A 26,092-nucleotide genomic window follows, 5' to 3' on the forward strand; every position below is an offset into this window, starting at 1 on the left:
GTACTTGGATATGCACTTGAAGTGCCTCAACCGAGAAGGCTACAAATCAAGAGCAGGAAAGTGGGATTAGGCTGGGTGGCTACTTGTTGACCATTATAGGCAAGATGCTTTTCCGTGCTGTAAATTTTTACAAAGGTGTTTCAGTTACTAAGCATAATGTCAATGGCTCATCATAATTTGTAAACTCCGAATAGCCACTGACTTGTCAGAAGGTTTAAATAGACTGTAAAAAGCAATAGTGCTGAAAGTTAAGGCATCTGGACTTGACAGTTCTGACTGTCGAGAAACCCACAATACAGGAAATCATGTGGATTCACCACCTGTTCCATTGTAAATGTGTTGTGCTTAAATAAGACAGAACCCACAGGGCAGGAAGAAAAACCTAATAAAGTACAATAAAAATGTAATACTTTTACCCAGCTTCCAATTCATTCTCTTATCAAAGCCGGTGGCTTCATTTCTGAACAGTTGCCCACAGTGCCAAAATTATTACATTGCATAGTTTACTGTTGCATCAAACAGAATAAATTAAGGACTTGTGACAACACAGAACTTCTAGGCACCCAATTTTCCAACCAATTTGATTCAACCTTCATATAAGACTATTATCATCATAAAATGTTCTCGAATTTGGGCTGCCTTTAAGATGAAATCTGCTGAAATATAGCTCACAAAAATAGTCCACAAAAGGCCAAACCAAACAGTATTCCTTGGCCTTTGACACTTATGACACAAGTCTTCACGGTATGAGAAGAAATCCTATTTGGCCTAACTTATTTTCCAGATGGCTCATCATCCAACCAGGGACTGGACAATTATCGCTAACTGAAATTGCAAGGATCCCACTCATAATTCACACTAAACTATTCTATTTGGCATTTGTAGCTTAACCAGAATTTGCAGAACCTCATAATTCATTCATAATGATGCAAATGAGACTATTGCTCTACACCCTTCCACTTTTTATGTTTCAAGCAAATATCTCCAAAATAATTGCTATCTGATGCATTATGTTTCCAATACAATGCAGCCTAATCATATGGAGATGGAAGAGGAACAGGAGGCCCAGTTTTAGTCAAGGCTGAACCTGGAGACCCTTATGATAACAAAACTGTCACCACAGAAACACATTTGCAGACAGGATAACTATAATGCCATACAGAACACATTCAGCTAAGTAACTGAGCCACCCTAGAACAAACGCACCTGTCCCCATGCTTTTAACCAAGTGACCCAAAATACCATACACAACATTGTGCTTTGCAGTGTCAACTACCATCTATGCCAATCAGTTGCTGAGCTGTCCCCTTATTCTGCACCATCACAAAAAAACATTCAGGAAAAAGATCAAATAAAGTGCAACCAATTTATTTCCCTACTTGATACTGTGTATAAATGATTTCCTTCCTGTTAGCACATTTTGTGCATTTTTTAAAATCTTAATCTGACTTCCAAGTGATACTCAAGTAAGTTTGCTGGCTGGACTCAACCTCAGGAGATGTCACTTGGGATTGGGGTGGTCCTGTTTCTCTTTGTGTTGGTGTCTAAGATAACCGTGCTTCGGCTTCTGCTATGCCCTTTTCCACTGTGGCTGTCCGGCCATGCCTGATTTCTGGCATGCCTACTGTCATTTGCATAGTGAAGGGAGAGATGGTGATAGGATGGGCTGGTTGTGCGATCACCTGAAAAGAAAACAGCCTTATTCGTGTCTACCTCTTACCTGATAGGCATATTCTCAACATGGCCAGTGATATATATATGGATTAAGCCCTGCATTATAGCTCTCTTCAACCAATCCCTCAACAAATTGATGCTGGACGAGTGAGCCTCTTATAGACTCTTATTCACGTCCAATGCACCTAGAGAAGCAGTTGGAAGATTTGTAGCAAATAGGCTGAATTTATAACTTTTACTCTTGCAAATGCCCATGAGTTATAACATGATCCATGATGGGCAATATGTCAGAGAGGCCTTATGAATGTAAAGATATGGATCATGGCTCTCACCATACTCAAGGCTTTATTTCACTGAGTACTTTGTGTGGTTGTTCCACATTTTTTTTCTATCTCTTCTCCAGCTCATTATGTGTTTTTACCATCTGTCTCCCACCCCTAAAATGGTACGATGAAGTTTTGATTTTCCACCAGCAATTTGTGATGGGCACTGTCACATCTTCTAAGGGCCAACTGTCGCATGTTAATATCACCACATCCCTGCCACTTTGGAAACTACAGTCTTCACAGTAAGCAGCTGCCACCGGAAGCCCAATATTTCAGTTCACAAATTGCAAAAAAATTCTTCTAATCAAATTCCAGGACAGGCAATTTAGCTGGAACTATTGTGACTCTTGCAACTGAGAAATGTAGCCAGTTTCATGTGAACTTCCCGTGTGAATCATGAAAGCTTTCACAAATTACTTGCCTTGTGGTTGAATTGTGACTGCAACATGGGAAGACTCGAATTGGACAGCTGACCCTAAGCTGCGTGCTAAACAATTCAATATTAAAGTGGTCAACACACTGTCCTTTCAGTTATGGTACCGAGACTTGAACTTAGTTAAAACTGATGAATGAAAGTCTTTTCTGTCGAGCAACTGCAGTTCCTTATTTGAAATGAGTTTCAGCAGTTCAGGACCAGCTTCTAGTGTTTGTAAGCCCATGATGCAGCAAATAATTGGCATTAAAGAATAATTGTTGTGACACTGGGTTATTATATGGCTAATTGGATGCTTTAACCTCCAGGGCTAACACTCTGATCCATGCTGTCTGGCATGACCTCATGCCAGGTGTACAGCCATGCAAAACTTACCATTTAAATTGGCAATCTCACTTGAGAGAGGAGATTACTGGTGTGGGAGATGAAAAGTATCACTGGTTGAGTAGGAGGTGGAAATGGGTTATATTTGAATTAAGGTAAAGGACGCTTTGTTTTGCAACCGATCTGTGCAATGCCTGACCTGGGAGTGCTTGATGCTGACATTGAGTCCCAAAAGGGTGGAATTTAATTTGCATTTCCCTCCCTGGGAGGTGGTAGGCATAGGTGATGGTGGTGTAGTTGTATTATCACTGGATGAGTATTCCAGAGACCCGGGTTTGAATCCCAACACAGGTAGTGAAATTTGAATTCAATAAAAATCTGGAATTAAACGTCTGATGTTTACCCCCGCCCCCCCCAACCCCGATTAAGTGAGGCGAGGAAAATCGAGATGGTATTCCAGCTCAGAGGTCAATTGAAGCTCTTAAGGGCCTCATTCTGCTGTCACCACTGGTATTCTACCATGGCTGGGAGTGGGGGGGCGGGAGTTGGGGGGTGGGGGTGCTGCATGTCATGTGGATATACCTTGATGGTTTGCTTGCAGGTTTGGGGATGGTCATCTTGATTGGGTGCCCACTGTCCCATGGAGGGCATCCCTGGAAACAAGAGCTGCTTGCTGAAAGAGGTCTACACCCTACACAACAATGCTGCCTGCCTGACTGGCCCTGGTGAGCCCATCCCACTCACCTGTCTTCTTGGGCCTCCTTCATATTGCTGCTCTGAGCCTCCTGCAGCCCCAGGAGTCACTACTGTTCCCAGTGGTTGGGACTGAAGAGCTGCCGATCAGACAAAGGGCGGTCTCTTCACCTTTTAAAGGCACCACCTGATATTTAATCCCGTCAAGGCTCCTGGAAATGGCCATGGCGGGGTTGCCACCGGCTTTCTGGCTGGTGGATGGGCCCACTGCAGTGGCCGGTAAATTCTATGCAAAAGCATTCGTTTCTGCAAAGTATTGATATCACTCACCTTAACCACAAAATGTTATAGATAAGGAAATTACTGACAGTTTCTGAAAATCATATTATGCTTGCACTTCTATTGGCAAGATCCTGTTTATTTTATCAACTTGTTGTTGTGCTGGGTGTTTCCTACATTTGCTTCTTTCAGTTTATTCTTTTTTTTGGTGCTTTTTGACACTAAAGTTTCACACACAAAAATATACACTGCAACACTAAGTTCTAGGGTTAATTCTAACTTCCAGCTAGAAAGTCCTACAGTCAAGGGTTGAGGTGGATGGAAACGCTATGATCCCTAACTGCACAAGGTCTTGAAGATTTTAAACTACAATCTCCAGCAATGGTCCTGCCCAAATCCAGCAGAAAGAATTAACTGGCTGGTGGGCAGAAAGGGTTTTTGGGTGTCAGAAGGTCAACCATGGGGACCCAAGGATTGGTCTCTAGTATTCAGGTAAATGTTTTTGAGCAGTGGTCAATAGATCATTCCCATGGAGGGGAGGACGAGGGAAGCCGAGGGCATAGAGAGCTGAAAATTTCCTTGTGGGGCCCAGAGGTGCACTCCTGCTTTTTCCTGGCTACATGGAAACAAAAGTAAGCAATATGTTCAATTTGCATATTGAAGGATGCTTACTGCCTGAAACAGGAAGCTGCTTCAGTCAGATAGTGGTAACCCACTGTGAAAGTTGCAGCAGGCCGATCTGAGTTAAATTTACTGACCCCATTTTAAGACTGTTACTGTTTCATCAAATGCTAATTTCAGCAGGTTATAATTGACCCTGTAATTTTCTCTCTGGAAAAATACTTTTGTGACCGTGTGCTGTATTTTTCCAAATCCTTTCCAATGCTATCCGTGTTTGCAATTAATTTTGTGTTTGCTTTGATATTTTGAAAATGAAAGTAAATTTCTAGCAACCAGTGACTGACTCAAGCGAGTTTAATCCTCGTTTTTAATAATTTTTAGTACACTGTTCAAATGTTCCATTAATTTTTTGTCTGAGCTATCTTAACTCATATTTAATACTTAACTCATTTCATTTAAACACATGAAGAACTGCATAAAACGACCCGTAAACAGGAATTTAATACCATCAGTCTGCTCTTCCAGCTTTCTTTGAAAAATAATCTGTGCTATTTTCAGTGTTTGCATGTTTTTTTTTCATTCTTTGACAGAATGTGGACGTCGCTGGCTGGGCCAGCATTTATTGCCTATCACTAATTACCCTCGAGAAGGTGGTGGTGAGCTGCCGCCTTAACCGCTGAAGTCCATGTAGCATAGGTACATCCACTGCTGTTAGGAAAGGAGTTCCAGGTTTTTGACCCAGCAACAGTGAAGGAACAGTGATACAGTTCCAAGTCAGAATAGTGTGTGGCTTGGAGGGGAATTTGTTGGTGATCTTATGCATCTGCTGCCCCTGCCCTTCTAGGTGGTGGAGGCCACGGGTTTGGAAGGTGCTGCTCAAGGAGCCTTGTTGAGTTGCTGCATTGCACCTTGTAGATGGCACATACTGTTGTCACTGTGTGTCCATGGTGGAGGGAGTGAATGTTTAAGGTAGTGGATAGGCTGCGAATCAAGCAGGCTGCTTTGTCCTGGGTGGTGTCAAGCTTCTTAAGTGTTGTTGGAGCTGCACTCATCCAGGCAAGTGGACAGTATTCCATCACACTCCTGACTATTGCCTTGTAGATGGTGGACAGGCTTTGGGGAAATCAGAAGGTGAGTTACTCCTGGCAGGATTCCCAGCCTCTGACCTGCTCTTGCAGCCACAGTATTTATATGGCTGGCCTAGTTCAGTTTCTGTTCAATGGTAACCACCAGGATGTTGATAATGGGGGATTCAGTGATGATAATGCCATTGAATGTAAAAGGTGGGGGGGGGGGGGGGGGGGGGGGGGTGTTGGTGGTGGTTAGATTCTCTATAAAGTATGGTATAAAAGCACAAAGCCCAGATTTTTGCTCTGGGGTTGGATGTCCAGAATTCCCAACTTAGTTGCCCGGACTTCAGATTTTCAGTCTGGGGGGACGGGATGGATTCGAAGTCAGAAGGACGACGCATGAAGAGCTGAGGAGGATGCCAGGTATGGAGTTGGGCTGGGCAGAAGGCCTGCCTCAGGGCTCCGGCATTGTGTCCAAAGTTTAAAAATAAAGATGAGAACATGAAACATCCCTCCAGCCCCCCCCGCCGCACCCCCCCGCCAGACACTCCCCATGCCCTCCAGCCCTATAACCCAATACCCCCCATATGCTAGCATATGTCCCCAACCCACCCCATTAGCCCTCATACCCTCCATGCCAACCTATGCCCCCTACCCACTCCCCATAGTCTTTATTTAGTGCTAACTCATACCAACCCATGCCTCTCCACACACCACCCTTTGCCCTTACACCTACTATACCAACTCACCTAGTATCCACCATGGGCAGATCTTGGGACCCATACAGAGATAAGATAAGATAAAATAAAGTTCTATATATTAAAGTTCAAGGGCTGAATTTTTCCGTCGGCGAGAAGGGGGCGGGGCCCGCTCGCCGACGCAAAAATGACGCGGGATGACGCCGGGGGGGGGAATCCCCGACGTCATCCCACCCCATTTAAATTTTCAGGAAGGAGGGGGCACAGCGAAAGCAGCTGTGTGCCCGCTGACCTGTCAATGGCCAATTGAGGCCATTGACTGGATAATTAAGACAATTAAAGGCCCTGCCCGTCCAACCTTAAAGTTGGTGGGCAGGCCAGGAGCCCCAGCGGGCTTCTGAAAAAACATGAAACCTCATCCACTGGCGGGATGAGGTTTCATGTCGGTTTTAAAAAAGTTTATTAAATTTTTTGTGAAATTTATTAACATGTACTGTCTTGTGTGATATTGTCACATGAGGGGGACATGTTAATGATTTTTTTATTTTTCTATTTTTAGAGTTTTCAAAAACTTTCAGTGAGCGATCTCCCTAAGGCAGCACTTAGTCTCATTTGGGGAATCCCACGCCCCCCCCACCTGCACAGGAAACGCAAAGTGCTTCCCGTCGGGTGTCACGCTGGACGGGCCTTAATTGGCCCACCCACTCAAAATGGCGGTGGGGCCCATTTTGGCGGCGGCGATCGGCTGCCTGCTGCCGCCAAGTCGGTTGGGCCCGCCCGCCCGTCAAGGGCAAAATTCAGCCCCAAGTATCCATTGCAAACTTCATATATTGAAAAAAAATTCTCATTCATAAAAACTCATTTACTACATTTCCAGTCCTTTAACGAAATGAAGCCATATAATAACAAATGTTTCATTCGAGTGCCCAATCCTTAAAACAACAAGCATTGGAAGTCATAGTCCCTTATCAAAGGGTTTAAAACTACTTGTAGTTGTCAATCAAACTGTGAAATGGCAGACACCCTATTACAATAATGAATGGTTGTGAAGTCAACCATGCAGCACTAATCCAGTAAAAGAAACCCTTAGGCTTATATCAATGGAGTGAAATAGCAAGCAATCATTCTTTTTAATATTCCAGACATATTTTTCAAAGATTTAAAGGGCAGGGCTTTTACATGTCTTGACAGCCTGACAGCTCCCATTGTCAGGTCCATTTGAAAGGTGCTTCTGTCAGTTTTAAAAGGCCCCTTTGACAGGTGTTTCTGACAGTTTTGACAGTTGAATTTGGCAGGTCTGTTGACAGTTCCACAGAGCTTGAGAGTAATGAGTTTATGCACTTTTTACACACATATATGCCTATTTTTAACAACCCCAAAGGACACCTGACCTACCCTAAAGGGCACCTGATCTCCCCTAAAGGTGTCCTGGGACCAGATCCAAAGGGGTACCCTGGCTATTCAATCTAATCCACCAAGTTAAAACCTACTCTTATCTGATCTAATCTGCACACTTCGGATTTCACACTCCTGGCCTACCAAAATCCCACTTCAGTCATGGCAGCTGATGATTTAAATAACCAGCTGCCTCGTAAGCAGGGCATGCATGAAACGTACTCCACCCCCCGCAAATATGGGAAGCGCTGTGTTCAGGGCAGGTCTTAGGATTTTCAGGCATTTCCACTACTTTTTACCATGACAGAGAGCCTCTCTGTCATGGTGAAAATTTGGGCCAAAGTATGATTATTTAAGTGATGTTGTGAGAGTGTGAAAAGCAAAGGCAAGCAGGTTGCATCACCCTTGGAAAGACTGTGACTACTAAAGGCACAATCCAGATAAGATCTATTCTCAATGCTGAGGCAAGCTAACATTGTTTGCCCAAGTATGCTTTGGTGACAACACACAAGTTCCAATACACACTCCCTGCAAGCTGCTTTGCCTGCATCTAGACTCTGTGGGATAGCTGGCCTACAGAACTGTGGGACTCTGTGTATCCAAGCATTTCTGGCACATGAGAGCCAGCAGAAGGTTCTCTTTGTACAAACCTGAAGACCTTCAGGTATTCTCCAAGCTTTTTGTAAGTCAGCCCAGATATTTTAAAAAAAGGTGCTGTGCAAATAGAAGTACAAAGAGAAAGCTGCAGTGACAAGTATGAATAATTATTCAAATTCAAGCAGAAAATTTAAAGCAGTCCACTGTTCACCGACATTGGGTTAACAATGTAATCATCTCAATTGTAGTGGAATTTCAGACCCAGGATTTCTACACCCTTAACAAATACCAATTTTCTTTCTTCCATTTAAGAAATGTTTCTTTGGTACTTGTTTGATAATGCTGAAAGAGCTTACTGACCATGTTATATGATTCGCATAAGGTGTGTGTGAGTTTTCCCTAATTCACAATTTTTTAACTGGTGTGATGTGGAATAAAGCAGCAAACAGAATTTACATCCGGTATAGCACAACTTGAGCTGCTTAATTAGTTTTATGCATGCCTTAATTTGGTAAGTTCTTTAAAAGCCACTTTAAAGGTGCCAGTACTGTAATAACTTCCACTTTATCTATGAACAAGTTTCTCACATTTGTCCAACATGTCACTGTTGGGTCCCGCAGATCCTCGTCGCCTATTTGTTGAGTGGTGGCTGAGTTGGTACTATAGATAGAGTTGATCCGCAGACACTTCTTGGGTAGAAACATTAAGTTTATTAACAATAATTCAACAGCAACTATACATGTACTTTCAACTTCAACTTCATCTCTGCATTGACTGATGAGGTAGCCTGTGCTACTCTCCTATTGGTTCCTACAGATCATGTGATCTTCCTTAACAAGTATTACTCTTAAAGGTACAGTACACACCAAACAAAACCATAATTACTATTAGTTACCATTAGTTACACGCATAGTGAAAGTGACAAGACCTCTTTTCACCATTTGTAGAAGAAGCAGCTTATTCACTTGGCTGAGATCTGTGGTCCCTTGTCTGGTTTGTTGCACATTATCCTTGCGGACAAACACTACCCCATTAACAAAAACAAAAATAAAAATACCTGGAAAAACTCAGCAGGTCTGACAGCATCAGCGGAGAGGAATACAGTTAACGTTCCAAGTCCGTATGACTCTTCAACAGAACATACCTGCTGAGTTTTTCCAGGTATTTTTATTTTTGTTTTTGTTTTGGATTTCCAGCATCCGCAGTTTTTTGCTTTTATGCTACTACCCCATTAATATTGAATTGGTAAATACATCTATCTTCTCTCAATCCATTTAGTCATATAGGGTTTGAAGTGCTGACTGCGGGTGCTCAATGCTGGCGGAAGTTTGCTGCTTCATTATGAGCATGTGTCCATCATTGACATAATGGTCGTTATGGGACAAAAAATGGCATGTTCTCTTGCCTCAGTTGGATGCATTTACAGCACAAGCCAAGAATTTATAAGTAAACCTGTTTCTTTAATGAAGAATTAAATAGAAGGAAATAAATCTAAATCGTTGCATAAACAAAAAATACGAGTGTACAATTTCACTGACACTAAAGTGTGACATGTCACAAAGTTCTGAATATGGTGTACTAAGGCATTTTGTATTGAAAAGGATAATCACCAGACATTCTTAATGGGCAAAGAAATGCCTGGAATTTCTGGGTGCATGCCCAAATTAAAGAAATGGGCACAAAAAGATTAATTGTCCGCTAATGGGGACAAAAATTATATGAACCTTTAAAATCTATTTCACGTATTATTCAATGTTTGGTAAGGCAGGGGGAGAAATGGCAGACATAAATGAATTGAATGAAAACCCAATGCCAAGTCAAGAAACTGATGTGGTGGAACAACACTGACAAACCTGCTTGATTCATGATTAAATGGAGATATGGTTGTGAGAAGGATAGCCCAATTTAGCTGTTTGTGAAAGCTTGCTGTGCACAATTTGTGGCTGCATGTCTTACGATGACTATCCTTCAAAAATATTTAATTGGTAGTAAATGCTTTGGGATATATGTGTTTATGAAAGGTACAATATTTAAGCTCAAGTCTTTATTCCTTTCTCTCTGATTGGTAAATCTTTCTTTACTTCCTTGCACTTTGTATTTGATAATTTAGCCCCAATTTTAACACCTGGCTGGGAGTCATGGGGCAGAATTTTCCCCCTGTCGGGGGAGATGTTTAAAAGTGGGCACACAGAGGGGCGCCTCTAATCAGTGCCCCCCTCTTGGGGGCGCGCCGCCATTTTACATGGGTGGGCCAATTAAGACCCGCCCAGCGTGACCCCCGCACGGAAGCGCTATGCGCTCCCTGTACAGGCGGGGGGGGGAGGGGGAGGGGGGGGCGGGGTGGAATTCCCTGAGCCGAGAGTGCACTCTTTCGCGCACGCGCACGAAAGAGCGCACTCATCTCCCTGAGGCTAAGTGCTGCCTCAGGGAGATCACCTCTTTAGTAAAAAATCTGAAAAATAGAAAAAAAAAATTTCCCTGACATGACATTGTCACATGAGTTGGGACATGTCCATCACTTTTAAATACACTTTAATTACATTTTTTAAAACCTACATGAAACCTCATCCCGCACGTGGTTGAGGTTTCATGCTTTTTCTAATGCCCGCCAGGGCTCCTGGCCTGCCCACCAACCTTAAGCACCATGGGAGATTCGGTGGCCCAGCCAAAAGTTCACTGATTTGCGACAGGACTGGATGATCCTGGCAGTGGGCGGGGCAAGAAAATCCCGCCCTGAGTGTCCTTCATCTCTGTTCACAACTGAAGCTTATGTGAAGCTCACATGCATTATGTGCTTAAAAAGCTACAAAGGTATTTGCAATCAGATGTTTGACCATTTGCAGTGCAATTCTCTGTTTTATATCATTTGCATTGGAACTTGCACAATTTTGCGGTTTGAACACTAGCTGGGCATATGTTCGGTAAAAATAATGGCTCCTGAATTATATTTTGTTAGTCACTCATCAAGAGTTCAACTGATCATTTCATGTCATGTTTTAATGGCACAACTAGAATATTGGAGGAATTTGCTTTGATAGGCCAAATGCACTGTTCTCATTGCTGACTTCAATGCTTTTATGTTGAAGGGAGTCACATGGGGGCCAAAATTCCACAGACTTGTCATGGATTATCAGCCCTGTACAGTGTACACCTGTTAATTTGAAACTGTTGGGCACTGAAGGAAATTGAACAATGCAATCGTTTGAATTAATAATGTAAATAAGTTTTTAATGCACATTAAGAAAATCGAATGAACAGATAATTCAAATGAAACACGTGGAATTAACAGGAGTAAATTGTGTTTAATGATTGTCTGCATGCAGACTAAAAACACAAAATACCCTTCTGTGCGCATGATAATGGATTAGGGTAAATATTCAACGCATGGTAGAGAATACACTTCATACCTTGTGTTCCATTGTGGAAGGAAATGCAGTTTTGTTCTGGTTTCTGTCCAATCTTTGATAGCCCAAAATGTTGTGAATTGAGCTGACAGTAGTGGCAAATGTGTAAGATGCCTTGAGGAGTAGGAGGGACCCAGTGGACTAACTTGGCATAGCAAAAATGGCGCCAGAACCCCGATTCCGGAAGTCCTGCTCCCGAACCCGGCACCCACCATTTTCACTGGGTGGTGTGGGGGGTTGGGGGGAGGAGGGGTGGTAGGCAAGTTGTAGTTTGCACGTCCCTAGTTCATGGAGGCTGCTGCACATATAAAAGTGGAGTTGCCTTCAGTCTGATGTGTTTTTCATCATCCAGGTTCCTGAGGTACAACTCATGGGCTTTACAATTTTCAGGAGATGATCTAAACTTACCACAGTTCTTTGGAGAGTGAGGGTACCCTCACTCAAGGGACTCATTTGGGTAGGTCCAGGGACCCATTTTGGAGGGATCAAGTGCAATTTGGGGTTGTTAAAAGTAGACATGAATGTGAATAAAAAGTGGGTAAATGCATTGGAACTGTCAAGCTGTAAAGGCATTTAGATCTCATGCCCTTTAAATTTAAAAAATCTTCAATTAAAAAAAAAATCAGGACTTGCTTTTCTCTTATTTCTCTCTGTCCAAGGGCTTCATTATAGAATTTATGCTGCATGACTAGATTCATAACCCATCACAGTGGGTTGTCTGTCAGTTCACATTTTGATTGACAGCTCCAAGTGGTTATAAAACCTTTTATGTAGGGCTATGAATACTAATGCTTGTTTTTATAAGGGATTAAGTACCTGACCAAAATGTTTGCTTTAATATGGGATTAAGTAGTTGAAGGAAGTTAAATGTAGTGAATGGCTTTTTATCAATGTGAGAGTTTTTTTTACAATAGTGGTCATCAATAGACACTTAGAACTTTATTTTATTTCATCTTAGCATAGTTCCTGAGGTCTACCCATGGTAGATATTGGATGAGTTGGCATTAAGGGTGTAAGGGCAAAAGGTGGTGGGTGGGGGGCATGGGTTGGAATGAGCTGGCACTAAATTGGTGCAAGGGTAATAAAGGGCCATGAGGGATGGGTAGAAAGGCACAGGTTGGCATGGGGTGTATGAGGGGCCAGGGGGGATGGGTAGAGGGACTTAAATTGGCATGGCGTTATGGGGTCATGGGGTATGAGTAGAGGGGCACATGTTGGCATGGGGGTATAAGGAACCATGGGGGTGGGTGGGGCATGAGATGGCATGGGTTGGCATGGATGGACCATAGGGAGCTTGGGGGGTGAGCTGGTGTGAGGAGCGAAGGCTAGCTAGAGGGCTGTTTTTCATTTTATTCTCTTTTTTAAAGTCGTGGAGTATTGAAGCTGGCCTTTCACACAGCCTGCCTCCACATCTGGTAGCCCCCGTGGCTGCCTCCACACTGTTTCCAGGGGCCCAACACACCACCAACACCCCCCCCCCCCGCCCACCCACTGCCCCCCCCGGTCCCCCGGAACTAAATTTAGAACATGCATGTAAGTTGTCTCTTCTACTGTCAAGACAGACACAAAATATTTGTTTAATATCTCTGCCATTTCCTTATTCCCCATGAAAACATTTCCTGTAATAAAAACAGAAAATGCTGGAAATACTCAGAGAAAAAGTGTTAAAGTTTCAGAATTTTAACCTTTCAAGAGAACATCCTAATTGATCTCCGAGTTCCCCAAACCACTGATCTTCAACTATCCCAATTCAATCACTCTACAATCTCTGACTTCCCCACCCAATCTCTCACTTGCTCCCATAATCTCTGACTCTCCTCACCCCTATCTTTGACTCCCTCTCAATTGATCTCACCATGTTCTCCGATTCCCACAATCCCACAATCGCTTGCACAATCTTCAACTCCTCCACAACCCATCCACAATCTCCAGCTGCCCCTTAACCCTGTGATCTCTGACTGCCCCACCGACCCACAATCTCTGACTCCCCACCTATTCCCCAATGATCTCCAGCTCCCCCCAGTCCCCAGGATATCCAAGTCCCTTTGCCCCCACGATCTTTGACTCCAGGCCACTGCTCTTCGACCCGCAACTCCCCCCACTCGATCACTCCAAGGTCTTCAACTCCTCCACCCCCACAATCTCCCACTCCTCCACACGTTTCTCGGATGATGTTCAGCTCCCCTCAATCCCAATGATTTCCAACTCCCCTCATTCCCCACAATCTCTGACTCCAACCAAACAATCTCATAATCTCCAATTTCCATGGCATCTCCTCCCCAGACTTCTCCCATCCAACAGTTGGCCAGACTGTCAATCTGATTTGCAGACAGGTGGGAAATCTGCAGGAAAAATTTAAAAGATGCCTTGATGGTAATTTCAAGGAACTTTCAGGAAACGTTCTTAGGTCTATCCTTTTCTGGTCCTAAATGGATAACCTCACATTTGCCTGCATTGAAATCCATCTCAGCAACTGCCTTGCAATTAACTTTTTCGAATTCTCATAATTAAGATTTTCTATGAAAGCAGATTTAGTCTTTTATTCCATCAACTTTCTCCCAAGTTGAGTTTTCTCCAACTCTGCGCTCCCAACATGAGAATGAAAATCCAGGCCAGAGTTTCAGTTCAATTTCATGAATATCTGAAATTTTGACTTGACGCTGGCATTTGTGGCAGAATTCTGATGTGTTACAATGATAATGATTTCACTCCTTATACATGAAGTGCTGGTACAACCAGTGTAGTTAGTTGCAAAAACAATAAGAAAAAACCATTTTTTGTTTTATAGGCATTCAATTTGGATAGTCAATGTGCTGCATTTTATGAACAAAACATTGCGAACAAAACATCCCATTACAAATTTGGTTTCATGATTTCTGTAATTTTTATATTAAAATAATAGTTTAAGGTATGTGGTTCATTGTAATTTTAAGCATAAAAGTTTGAATGCTTCAGCTTTTAAGAAGACAGTGACCACTAATCACAACAACCTGTTCTTGTTCTTCTTTCAAGGGAAGAGTCAGAATTGAGAAGATCAAAGGAACACTTGTGCCAGATATAAGTTTCAACTAATATAATGGCTGAGAGGGTGAATCATCTACCCTATTTCTATGGCAGCATCACACGGGATGAAGCGGAGGACTTTCTGAAGCAGGCTGGAATGGCTGATGGCCTCTACCTTTTGCGTCAGAGTCGTAACTACCTAGGGGGCTTTGCATTGTCGATAGCATATAATCATAAGTGTTATCACTATACAATAGAAAAAGAATTAAGTGGAAGTTATCTCATAACTGGAGGAAAGTCCCACAAGAGTCCTGTAGATATTGTTGAGTACCATACCGAAGAGACAGATGGTCTCATTTGTCTTCTGAAAAAACCATGTAATCGACCAAAGGGAATCAGACCAAAGAGTGGGCCATTTGAAGACCTGAAGGACCATCTGATCAGGGAATACGTTCAACAGACATGGAACTTACAGGTAGTAAAGACATCTTGTTGGCTTCTTTTTTAACAGAAGTATGTGTGTTTGCGTTGTGTACCGAAATAGGATTCAGTGTGAACCTCATTGGTTTCTCACAGGTTGGGATGTTATCTATGGAGACAAGCTTCTTTACAGCAATAAGTTGATCTGCTACATTTGACCTCTACTTTTCATATCCTGTAGGCTAATCATCTTATTAGTGATTGGGTAATGTTCAGCTCACTCCGCCCTCCCATCTGGATTAGGAATAATCATGCATCTTGCAAGGAAAGAAAAATAAAGGAAATAAGAAAGAATTTGGTGCAAAAGTAGGTCATTCAGCCCCATGAGCTTGTGCTGCCATTGAACTTGATCATAGCTTATTTGTACCTCAACTCCATTTGCCCACATTTGCTCCATATCTTTGGATACATTTACGTAATAAATATCTATTGATCGCAGCCTTTGACATTTCAATGGATCCAGAAAGTATTTTTTTCACTACATAAAAAGGAAAGAAGTCAAAGAAGAAAAAAGCAAGGTGGACTATTGTTATAAAGGATGATACATAGATTTGATTTGGTCTAGAAGTATAAGCTAAAAAGGATATCACAAAACCATAATTTATGAGTTGTTTTTGATAAGTTCTCTTTTAAATAAAGTAATTGGCCCAGATTTTGTTGCCAAAATAATGGGAGTTTCATCATACACCATTGTTGTTTAAAAATCTGTAACCGCATGGCCTGGCAGATCCCTCACTCCACCATTACCGTTAAGCAAAAGGACCAATACTGGTACAATGACAGTGTAGGAGAGCATGCAAGGAGTAGCTTGGGCATGTTGAAAAATGAGGTATCAACCCAGTGAAGATATAAAACAGGACTATATGCATACTAAACAGTGATAGACAGAGCTAGGCAATCACACAACCAATAGATCAGATCAAAACTCTGCAGTCCTGCCACATCCAGTTATGAATGATGGTGGGCAATTAAACAACTAACTGGAGGAGGAGGCTACATAAACATTCCTTTCTTTAATGACAGCAGAGCCCAGCACAAGAATGCAAAGACACGACTGAAGTGTTTGCAACCACTTTTAGGCACAAGTGCTGAGTGGATGATCCACCTCAGCCTCCTCCTGAGATTGCCACCATCATAGATGCCAGTCTTCAGCCAATTCAATTCACTTCACATGATATCAAGAACTGTCTGGAAGCAGCACTGGATACAGCTAAGGTTATGGGCCTTGAAACTATCCTGGTTGTAGTACCGACGATTTGGGCTCCAGAACTACCCTCACCCTTAGCCAAGCTGTTCCAGTACAGCCACAAAATTGATATCTACCTGACAATGTGGAAAATTCTCCACATTTGACCAGTCCACAAATCACAAATTTCCAGGACAAATCTAATTCAGTCAAATACTGCTCCATCAGTCTACTCTCATTCATCAACAAAGTGATAGAAGTTGTCATCAACAGTGCTATCAAGCAGCACTTAATCACCAATAACCTGCTCACCAATGCTCAGTTTGGGTTCAGCCAGGGCCACTCACCTCCAAAATTCATTACATCCTCTGAAGAAGAGTTATGTGGACTCAAAACGTTAACTCTGTTTCTCTCTCCATAGATGCTGCCAGACTTGCTGAGTTCTTCCATCATTTTCGGTTTTATTTCAGATTTCCAGCATCCCCACAGTATTTTGCTTTTATTTCATTACATCCTTGGTCCAAACATGGACAAAAATGCTGAATTCAAGAGGTCGAGGGTGACTGCCCTTGACACCAATGCAGCATTTGACTGAGTGTGGCATCAAGGAGTTCAAGCAAAATTGAAATCAATGGGAATCAGGGAAATCTCTCCACTGATTAGAGTCATACCCAGCACATGAGGAAGCTGGAGACCAATCATTTCAGCTCCAGGACATCGCTGCAGGAGTTCCTCAGGGTAGTGTCCTAGGCCCAACCATCTTCAGCCGCTTCATCAAAGACCTTCTGTCCATTGTAAGTTAAGAAGTGGGGGTATTCACTGATGATTGCACAGTGCTCAGTATCATCCGTGACTTCTCAGATACTGAAGCAGTTACCCACATGCAGCAAAACCTGGACAACATTCAAGCATGGGCGGATGTGTGGTGGGAATGTTACTTGCCACTTAAGTGCCAGGCAATGACCATTTCCAACAAGAGAGAATCTAACCATCTCCCCTGACATTCAACGGCATTATCATCACTAAATCCCCTACTATCAAAATCCTGGGGTTACCATTGACCAGGAACTTAAAGTCAGCCATATAAATACTGTGGCTACAGGTGTTGGTCAAAGGCTGGGAATTCATGTGGTGAGTAACCCGCCTCCTGATTCCGCAAAGCCTGTGCACCATCTACAAGGCACAAGTTGGAGTGTGATGAAATACTCTCCGCTTGCCTGGATGAGTATAATTCCTGTCACACTCAAGAAGTTCAGCACCATCCAAGCTAAAGCAGCCCACTTGATTGGCACCCAATCCACCACCTTAGACATTTACTCCCTCCACCACCGCTGCACAGTGGCAGCAATGCGCACCATCTACAGGATGCATGACAGCAACTCGCCAAGGCTCCTTCAACAGTGCCATCCAAATCCATACTTGGAAGGGAACTTGGAAGTGGTGATATTCCCATACATCTGCTGCCCTTGTTCTTCTAGGCGATAGAAGTCACAGGTTTAGAAGATGCTGTCGATGGTCAACGTCGCACACCATCCTGACTTGGAATGATATTGCCGTTCCTTTACTGTCACTGGGTCAAATCCTAGAGTTCCCTCCCTAACCTGCAGCGGTTCAAGAAAGTAGCTCAAAACCACCTGCTCAAGGGTAATTAGGGATTGGTAATAAATGCTGGACTTTCCACTGATGGTCACATCTTAAGAATTGTCCAGCAGTTTCTGGTGAGGGAGAGTTACCCCATGAATTTCAAATTGCCACAAGTTGCAGGATAATTTGTGCTGTTCTGTCATTAGCCTTGCAAATATAGCAGCTTACCCTGAACTTTCCCATGTGTTTCAAGAAGGTGCTGCATTTTCACATGACTTGCCTAGTAAACTTGTCACAGAAAGTTAGGGTTAGTACTTAGCAGTGTAAGTACTTTTTTAATGATGAGATTTTATGTTCCTGTAATGCCACTCAATCTTTTCAGCCCAGAACGGGAACTGTGAAGTCTCATTTCTACAGGTAGACAATTGGCCTTAGTGATTTTTCTGTTTCCTTTCTTTCTTCCAACTTTTCTTTCCTTGTCTTTCTATATCTGATTTGACTCACCATATTTCACCATTTTTCCTTCTCCCCATTGTTATGGATTGAAGTGGGAGGAGTGCACAGTTAATTCTAGCCCCACTTCTCCACAGGTCGTAACAATAGCTTAAATGTTTAATCCACCCACAAAATTGACAAACTGTTGCCTTTGACACTATTATTCCCAGCATAAAAATGCTCTAACCAGGCTTATTTCAGGAAACCCAAAAAAATTAATTTATGATAAAATACTTTTTAAAAACAAGTTAATAAAGTGGCTAACATATAAGTTGTAATTTTGAAGTGTAATGATTTTCCCCTTTTTTAAAAAAAAGAGATATTCGAACCCCCATACACTCACACGCAAACATAAATCAGGATAAAACATATAATCCCCTGCTGAGGCTGGAGTATGGGAGCTTTCCTTTCAAAAGGATAAATTTCAAAGAGATCTCAATGCTGTTGATCTAACAGAATTCTGGTCACAATAGGTCCGGAAGCTCCTTCTGATTGACTCTTTGGTGAAACTGTCCTTGATGACTCCTACTTATCACAACTTTGTGAACTCTCAAAAAAAAAACAGATGAGTTATGCTGATGAGATGCTTCAGAGGATGGTTTAACACACAGGTGGGCAGAGAGAGGGAAAGAGGCTTTTTCTTGCAGCCTGCCTCTAAGGCGCACACACTCTCAGACTGAGAATTTGTTAAGACCAAGATGTTCAAAAAGATACTTCTCTTAGGCCAGGTGTTTTTAACAAATCAGCAAGAGTCTTTAGCCTGGCAACAGCAGTTTTTTGTTAACTTAGATACACTAAGTATCTCTTCCCTTTTTCCAGGTGTTTCCCGCTGGACATCTATCTTGACCTGTGGCTTTTTTTTTGAAGAATGTCATATTCACAGCCTTGAATTAATATTGCAAACTTTTAAAAATAACTCAGGAGGAAGAATGTCCAAAATTCAATATCCTTCAAATTTTTCAAAAACAGGTTCCTGATATCATTCCCCAACTTCTTTTTCAATTTTAAATTTCATTGTTTAAAGTGGCACCATCAATCACCAAGTCCCGGCTGCCTGTTACCCTTGCCACGATGTTATCAGCTCACACCTCCAGCAACTTGCATAAAAAACCTTTTCAAGCTGAAGGGTGAGGGAAAAAGTCTAAATAGCAGAGCATGCTGTGAGATATCCACCTCCAGCAAAATCTGGACCAGTAACAGGATGTTTAACACACAGTATAACATCACAATTGATGATTGCTCTATCTTAGCATGTGTACTGCATTCAGCTGTTTTATAACAGCAGATTTTCACTTTCGTGCTGCACAGGTACAGTAATTGATGGCTTATCTACAACTTCTAAAACTGAAAATACTAAAAGAAGTTAGGAAAGCAATATCAGTAGCACAGTTGAAAAAACTTCATTACAAAAAGGAATAGTGCCAGAGGACTGACGAGCCAATGTGATTCCTATATTTAAAAGAGAGATAGAACAATTTCATGGAATTACAGATCAATTAGCTTAACATCAGTGGTAGGAAAGATAATTCCTTAATAAAAGATGTAATAGATAAGACATCTGAAAAGGTACTGAAAATACAATAAAGTGTAATCAACACGGATTCCAAAAAGACAGAACATGATTGAACAACTTTATTGAATTCTTGGTAGATAAAGAAGAAAAAATGTAGGTTTGGGGTCAGGTACGGGGTTCAAGTCTGATAAATCTGCTTCCTGATGCACACCTGCCTCTAACCTGTCCATTTCTGGCTTTAGCTGAGATCAGAAGTTACATAGACAGTCAGCTCACTACAAGGAAGCAGGTTGGAACTTTGAATATAATAATGAGGCTGGGAGTAGTGTTTGCCTTTACCTGGGAACAGTTTTTGACTTTACCTGTCACAGCCAGATTTTCCAAGCATTGGAATCCTGGCAACTTCATCCAGACAAGGGCTTAGTGGACTCAGGAGGTAAGTGGCTTCACACCTACCTCCTGGATGCATGTCTGAGAAAACTCCGCAAATGAGCAGGCGCTCCCCAACGACCTTTTGCTTAGAGGCCTTGATCCCACCACAAGTCCTTTGACTTCTTCCCCGCAATAAGCAGGGCCCTGATTGCCCCCTCAACCCACCCATGAGGCCTTTGATCCATCCCCATCTGAAGGTCTCCCTCCCGGCCTCCCCGTATGACCACCAGACCCCAGTTTCCCCACAAGGCCTCTGGCCTCCAATATCACCCCACCCAAACACCACAAGGCTTCCAACTGCTCCCCCAAACTGAGATGTCTGCTTACCCACCCCCCACCACCCCAGGCATCTGATCCTTTCTCTTCATGAGGTCACTGATCTTGTGCTGGGATTGGCAGGCATCTGGAACCATGATCAAAACCCCTGCACTCCCTATTGACCTCCTGCCTCCTTCCTCTCCTGATCAATAACCCCTACCTCCCACTGATCAACTCTCACCTACCTGCAGTACCTGCAGTACCTGATTGACCATCTTCTGATCAACCACATCAACACCCCCACTTTACTGGTACAGATTTGCCGGCTGCTGCAGCCATCTCTGACTGCTCCCCGCCTGACTAGAGGACCAAGTCTGTTTATCAAGCTGAGCCTCTCAGCAGGGAACATGTCTGACGTCATTGTTTCAACTCCAAAGTGTAAGGGGATTCCTGACAACTTTCTGACTAAATAGGTAAATTGCAGGTCAGGTGAGTAAAGATTCGCCCCAATATATTTGGATTTCCACAAGGTGTACAATAAGGTACTGCATTATGAATTCATGACTAAGGTCAGAACTTATGGAATCAGAGGACATATAGCAGAATGAATATCAAGTTGGCTACAAGATGGAAAACAAAGAATACAGGTTAAATATAGTTATTCAGATTAGCAAATAGTGGGAATTGATATACTTCAAGGATCGGTGCAGGGAGCAGCAATGATTTTCCATGCCCACTGTTATCGGGCATGTCCAATGGCCTGAGTGGGCAATATGGCGAGAAGGCCAAAAATCAGTTTCATGATGTCGTGAAACCAGTTTGCAATCATCCGGTCCACCTGTCGATTGCGGGCTGTGTTCCCCGCCATCGGACATCGGGAACCTCATTGTAATACATCAGCATGTCATTACAAGGCCAGCCTGCCGGACTCATCCCCCCCTTACCCCCCCGCACTGGATCGCCCCGCCCACATCGGCGAGGAAACACACCAGTGCAGAATACATCTTGATGAGTGTGACGTGCAGAAACCAGAACTTAGCGCCTGGGCCTTGCTCACATCGTGGACATCCGAGGCGCACAAGATGCTGGAGCCCGATGGCAATGGGATCCTGGAGGAATGTCTATGGCATACTGGGTGGATTCTCATGGACATGGCTCTGCTGTGAAGCAGCTCACAGAAGTTGGAAAGTCACCGTTGATTTTCACAATGGATGATGGTCAAGGGGGTGGGAGGGGTAGATCTAGGGGGAGGAAGAGGTGTCTGCAGCGTTGAGGTCGGGAGGGGGGGAATGAAGGTGTCAGGTGGGTAAGATTGGGAGGGGGGGAATGAAGTTGTCGGGCGGTTGAGGTTGTGGGAGGGAATGGAGGTGTCTGGGCGTGTGGTTGGGGGTTACTGAATGTGTCAGGGGGGTGAGGTGGGGAGGGAGTATGGGGGAGGAGGGGGTAATGTGTGAGCACATGGCAATTGGGGTGGTAGCTGTAAGGGAAGGAATTCGGGTGGGGGGAAGGAGTGCGGAGACAGGAGTGCGTCCGGGGGTAGGAAGGAGTGCGGAGAGGTGGGGGTAGGGGGGAAAGTGAGGGTGGCTGAGGGAGTCAGGAGGACACTTGGAGGAAGAGATAAGACTGGAGGAAGAGTTGGGGGGGTGGTAAGGACTAAAGGTGGCGGAAGAAGTAAAGGTGTCTGAGGTATTTGGGAAGGGGGAGGGTCTAAGCAGGGGGGGAGTCTGGAGTGGTGGGAGGACTAAGTGGGGGTAAGGGGTTCTGGGGGGAAGGGATCTGGAGGGGGTACAGGGAATGTGCCAGGGAGGGGTCTGTTGGGCCCATGACTGCTTCCTGGGGAGTGAACTGAGTGTGGGCGTGGTATGAGGGAATGGTAAGAATAACCGAGGGCAAAGTGAGATGGTAGGGCGGGAGGGTGAGGTTTCGATGGTAGCTGTAGAAGAGATGGCGAGGGTGGTTGGTGGGGAATCGGAGGCAGGCATGAAACCTGGGGATGGAAAGGAGGAGGGCGGGGAGGTGAATGTGGGTGGGGCTGGGATTTTCTGTAAGGAAGGGAATGTGCATGTTCACCTAGACATCCCCGAAGGAAAAGGGTTGTGGCTGGTAGGTCACGGAAGGGAGGTGGAAGGTCAACAGTGATGGGGGGGAAGGAAATGAGTGACTTGGGGAGGGGAAAAGATGGGGGAGTGCACGAGAAACTGAATCCAGACCATGCTGTCTAAATCAGAAGTGAAATGACAGTCATGGTGGGTGAAATCAGACACTGCTTGGGAGTGTGATCATTGGGCGGCTGGAGATGCAGGTTGGCTCAGATGGACAACTGAAAGCAAACCCCAGTAGGCAGTATTCAAAATGCTCAGGACATTGAGGTGAGTGTGATACGTGAAGGATCCGTATGCGTGGGGGAGTGCTCGCATGAGGCTCCAAAAGGCCTGCTACACTCACACTTCTCCCTCCAGAATCTCTCATTGGCCAGCTGCGCCCTCTGCAGTGACAGAGGATGAGGTCGAAGGGGTCAGAGGCAAAGGGGACTCGGAGGAAGAGGACAGCCTCAGATTCCTGTGTAGCTGGCCCAGGGTGTTCAGCTGCTGCTCCTCCCTTTCGGTGCCCAGGGGCACCAGCCTGATTCCTTGAGGGGAAGGAACACCTGGAGGGACGTTGAGGTACCCGTTTCCCTCTCGTGTTGCCACTGCAGGAACTCACCCATGGCTCCCGCAATGAAATGCAGGTCTGCACACATCTCCACGTTCTGCTGGACCAGGGTCTCCATGGCATCCACCATCCTCCCCATGGAGACCTACGTACACGCACATGTGGGCACCACTTCATCAGAGGGCAGTCAGATGCTCTCCTCCGACTCGCGTGCCACTCTGCTGAGGGCTTCCAACAGCTCTGCTGTCTCTTAAGGATGAGCTGGAAGGCCAAGGCCAGAGGCTCGTCATCTGACTCGGACCTCACAGTTGCCTGATCCCTAGCAGTCCTCCGAGTGCCAGGGAGCTCGCACGAACCTGCCTCCTGCTGCGGACAAGTGTCAATGCAGTGACCACCAGATTGTGAACCCGAGCCTGCTCTAAGATCTAGGTTCTACCGAGGTGTGTGCCCCTGCGCTGGTGCAGGGTTTGGGTATGCGCTGTGACGGGTTTTCCAGGCTGCTTATTTCCAGCTCTTCAATGGAGGAGGTGTCCTCTTGGCTTGAGGTGAAGATGTGGCTGGCTGAGGGTGATGGTCGCTTGGCAGAGCTCCCTGTGGACTGAAGTAGAGATAAGTAGAGCATGGCAACAGAGTCAAAAGCGGGAGAAAGAGCACTCACACTTGCATTGGGAGAGGGATGATGTGCTGAAGGAGCCTTTTGTGGGTGTTCGCTGCCGACCTCACCGTTACCGCAGGCATGGTTCATGCCCTCCCCTGTCAGTACGATGGCACACATCTCAAAGTGAGTGAGGGGCCTAATGTGGGCCACTCCACCCCCAGTCTGGGACTGCTCCCTGCTGAAGTGAACAGGTTTCTCCTGCATGGAAACAGATGAAGAGAGTGTGAGCAGGACACATGGCACTGCATGGAATGTTTGTATGGTGAGCAGAGCCATGGAGTGGAGAAATCAGGGCTATTTAAATTAATCCACCTCCTGTCCGTAACAATACGTATAGGCCAGGCCCCTATATTTTACGGCCCTTCCCGCCAGTGGGATATTATGGTCCTGCCGAACTGAGTGGAGATTTAAATGGTTTGTCTCATCTGCCAGGGGGAGACGCACTGCAGCGGGGTCTTAAAATCCTGGCCGTAGAAAAGATGTTCCCACTTGTGGGCAAGACCAGAACTCGGGACCATAGATAAAGATAGTCACTGATACATCCAATCAGAAATTCAGGAAAATCTTCTTTACCCAGAGAATAATTAGAATATGGAACCCCTTACTACAGGGAGTTATTGAGGCTAACAGCAGAATGCATTCAAGGGCAAGCTAGAAAAGCATATGAAGGAGAAAGTTATCAAAGGATATGTTAATGAGTTCAGATGAAGAGGGGTGGAGCATAAACACTGGCATGGACATGTTGAGCCTGCTTCTGAGCTGCAAATACTTTGTAATACTATGCACTTTGTAATACATCGTACTGCATGGCCTGGATCGCTCTGGTTTACCATTTGTGGATTGTCAGCATCGCCTCCTACTTCCTCCACAAACCTCAACAAAATAACATCTTTGCGCAGGACTGATAGAGTTCATAAGAAGCTTGTTCTGGCTTTAGAGTGGAAACCACACCTGCCGTGGAGCTGTGCTGCCTGTTTCTTTAATCCATCCTCACAATTTGAGTGTTGCTGACAAGGCCGGCATTTACTGCATATCCCTAATTATTCTGAGAAGATGGTGGTGGGCCATATTTGTGGCTTGATACAACTGAATAGTTTGCTAGGGCACATCAGAGGACATCAAGAGTCTATCACATTGGCTTGGAACTGGAGTCATATATAGGGCAATTTGAGTAAGGACAGCAGGTTGCATTCCCCAAAAATCATTAGTGAACCAGCTGGGTTTTTACAACTATCCCCAATGGCTTTATTTCTACATTTTTAGAACTGAATCCAAATTCTCAAAGTGATTAGATTAGAGCTCATATTCTCTGAATTGTTAGATGTACAGATAAAGAATTGCATTTTTTATATGCAGGGCTGATCATATATTCTTTACAATTAAAAAAAAAAATTGGAATTGTGGATCTCACTGATAACCCGCTATGTTGGATAGGAACCCTTTCACCATGTGCTAGATGTGTGATAATTAGCTTTTTCTCATTGTTGGTCATTTCGATTATGACATTGTCTTCAATGAATATTTAAAACATTTTGTGGAGATGAGATGATCTCATAGCTATTGTTGGAGAGAATTGCTGAGCAATGGCCTTAAGCAAACAGGACAGATTGGCAGCACAATAGCACATTCTGACCCAGACTATCTGGACAATGCCATGGGCAGTAAGTGAGTAGTGATAATAAAAATGGCATGGTCTGCTTGCACTTACTGTAATGTGAGGACCCTGTCATGTATTACCCTTGGCAGAGGCTAATTGTATGCCAACGATTCCAGACAATCTTCTTTGTAATAATTTGGAATGTGTCACCTGAGCCAGAAGGTTGTGGGCTCAAGTTCCACTCCATGAACTCGAGCACAAAATCTATAGGCTGACACATCACCATTACATCCATCTGAGATGGTGGATGGGGCCTGTTCTCCATCTCAGCTGCAAGACCTCTGTCTGTGCTTGTTAGAAATTTCAAAAATGTTAAATTTTAAATTATTTACATTTTTTGCTTATTTTTCCTTTGCCTCTTTTTTCCCCCAAACTATTCATCCAATCTTCCTTTCCTTCTGTTTAGTTCTCTTTCCGTTAGTGATTTAGTATTGAATTCGCTCTCAGCCCTTCCTCTGTTTAGACCTTCATCCTTTTATTGAATTGGTTAAGGATATATGTAGTTTGAACAATGGAACGTCGAGGTCCAAAATGCCTTGTTGCCCTCAATGTGCCGTTATCAGCTTGCACTTCTAGCAACTTTAAGGGCAGAAATTTGCGCTGAGCGGGCGACCGCTGCGCCCAACCCACTCGAGCGTAAAATGATGTGCAATGACACCT

At 44.1% G+C, this 26,092-nt stretch overlaps 1 protein-coding gene across 4 annotated transcripts in view; it reads left to right on the plus strand.

The window, feature by feature from the left end:
- syk (spleen tyrosine kinase) overlaps positions 1–26,092 on the plus strand; it is a 177,997-nt gene that overhangs the window by 48,609 nt on the left and 103,296 nt on the right. For all 4 annotated transcript variants that reach the window (XM_078568677.1, XM_078568698.1, XM_078568693.1 and 1 more), the window contains exon 2: positions 14,527–14,992. In XM_078568677.1, coding sequence (XP_078424803.1) covers positions 14,591–14,992 — 402 coding nt within the window. In that variant the 5' untranslated portion in view covers positions 14,527–14,590. The remainder of the gene's footprint in view (positions 1–14,526; positions 14,993–26,092) is intronic.

The sequence above is a fragment of the Cetorhinus maximus genome, chromosome 2 (genome assembly GCF_964194155.1).
Source record: "Cetorhinus maximus chromosome 2, sCetMax3.hap1.1, whole genome shotgun sequence".
Lineage (NCBI taxonomy): Eukaryota > Metazoa > Chordata > Chondrichthyes > Lamniformes > Cetorhinidae > Cetorhinus > Cetorhinus maximus.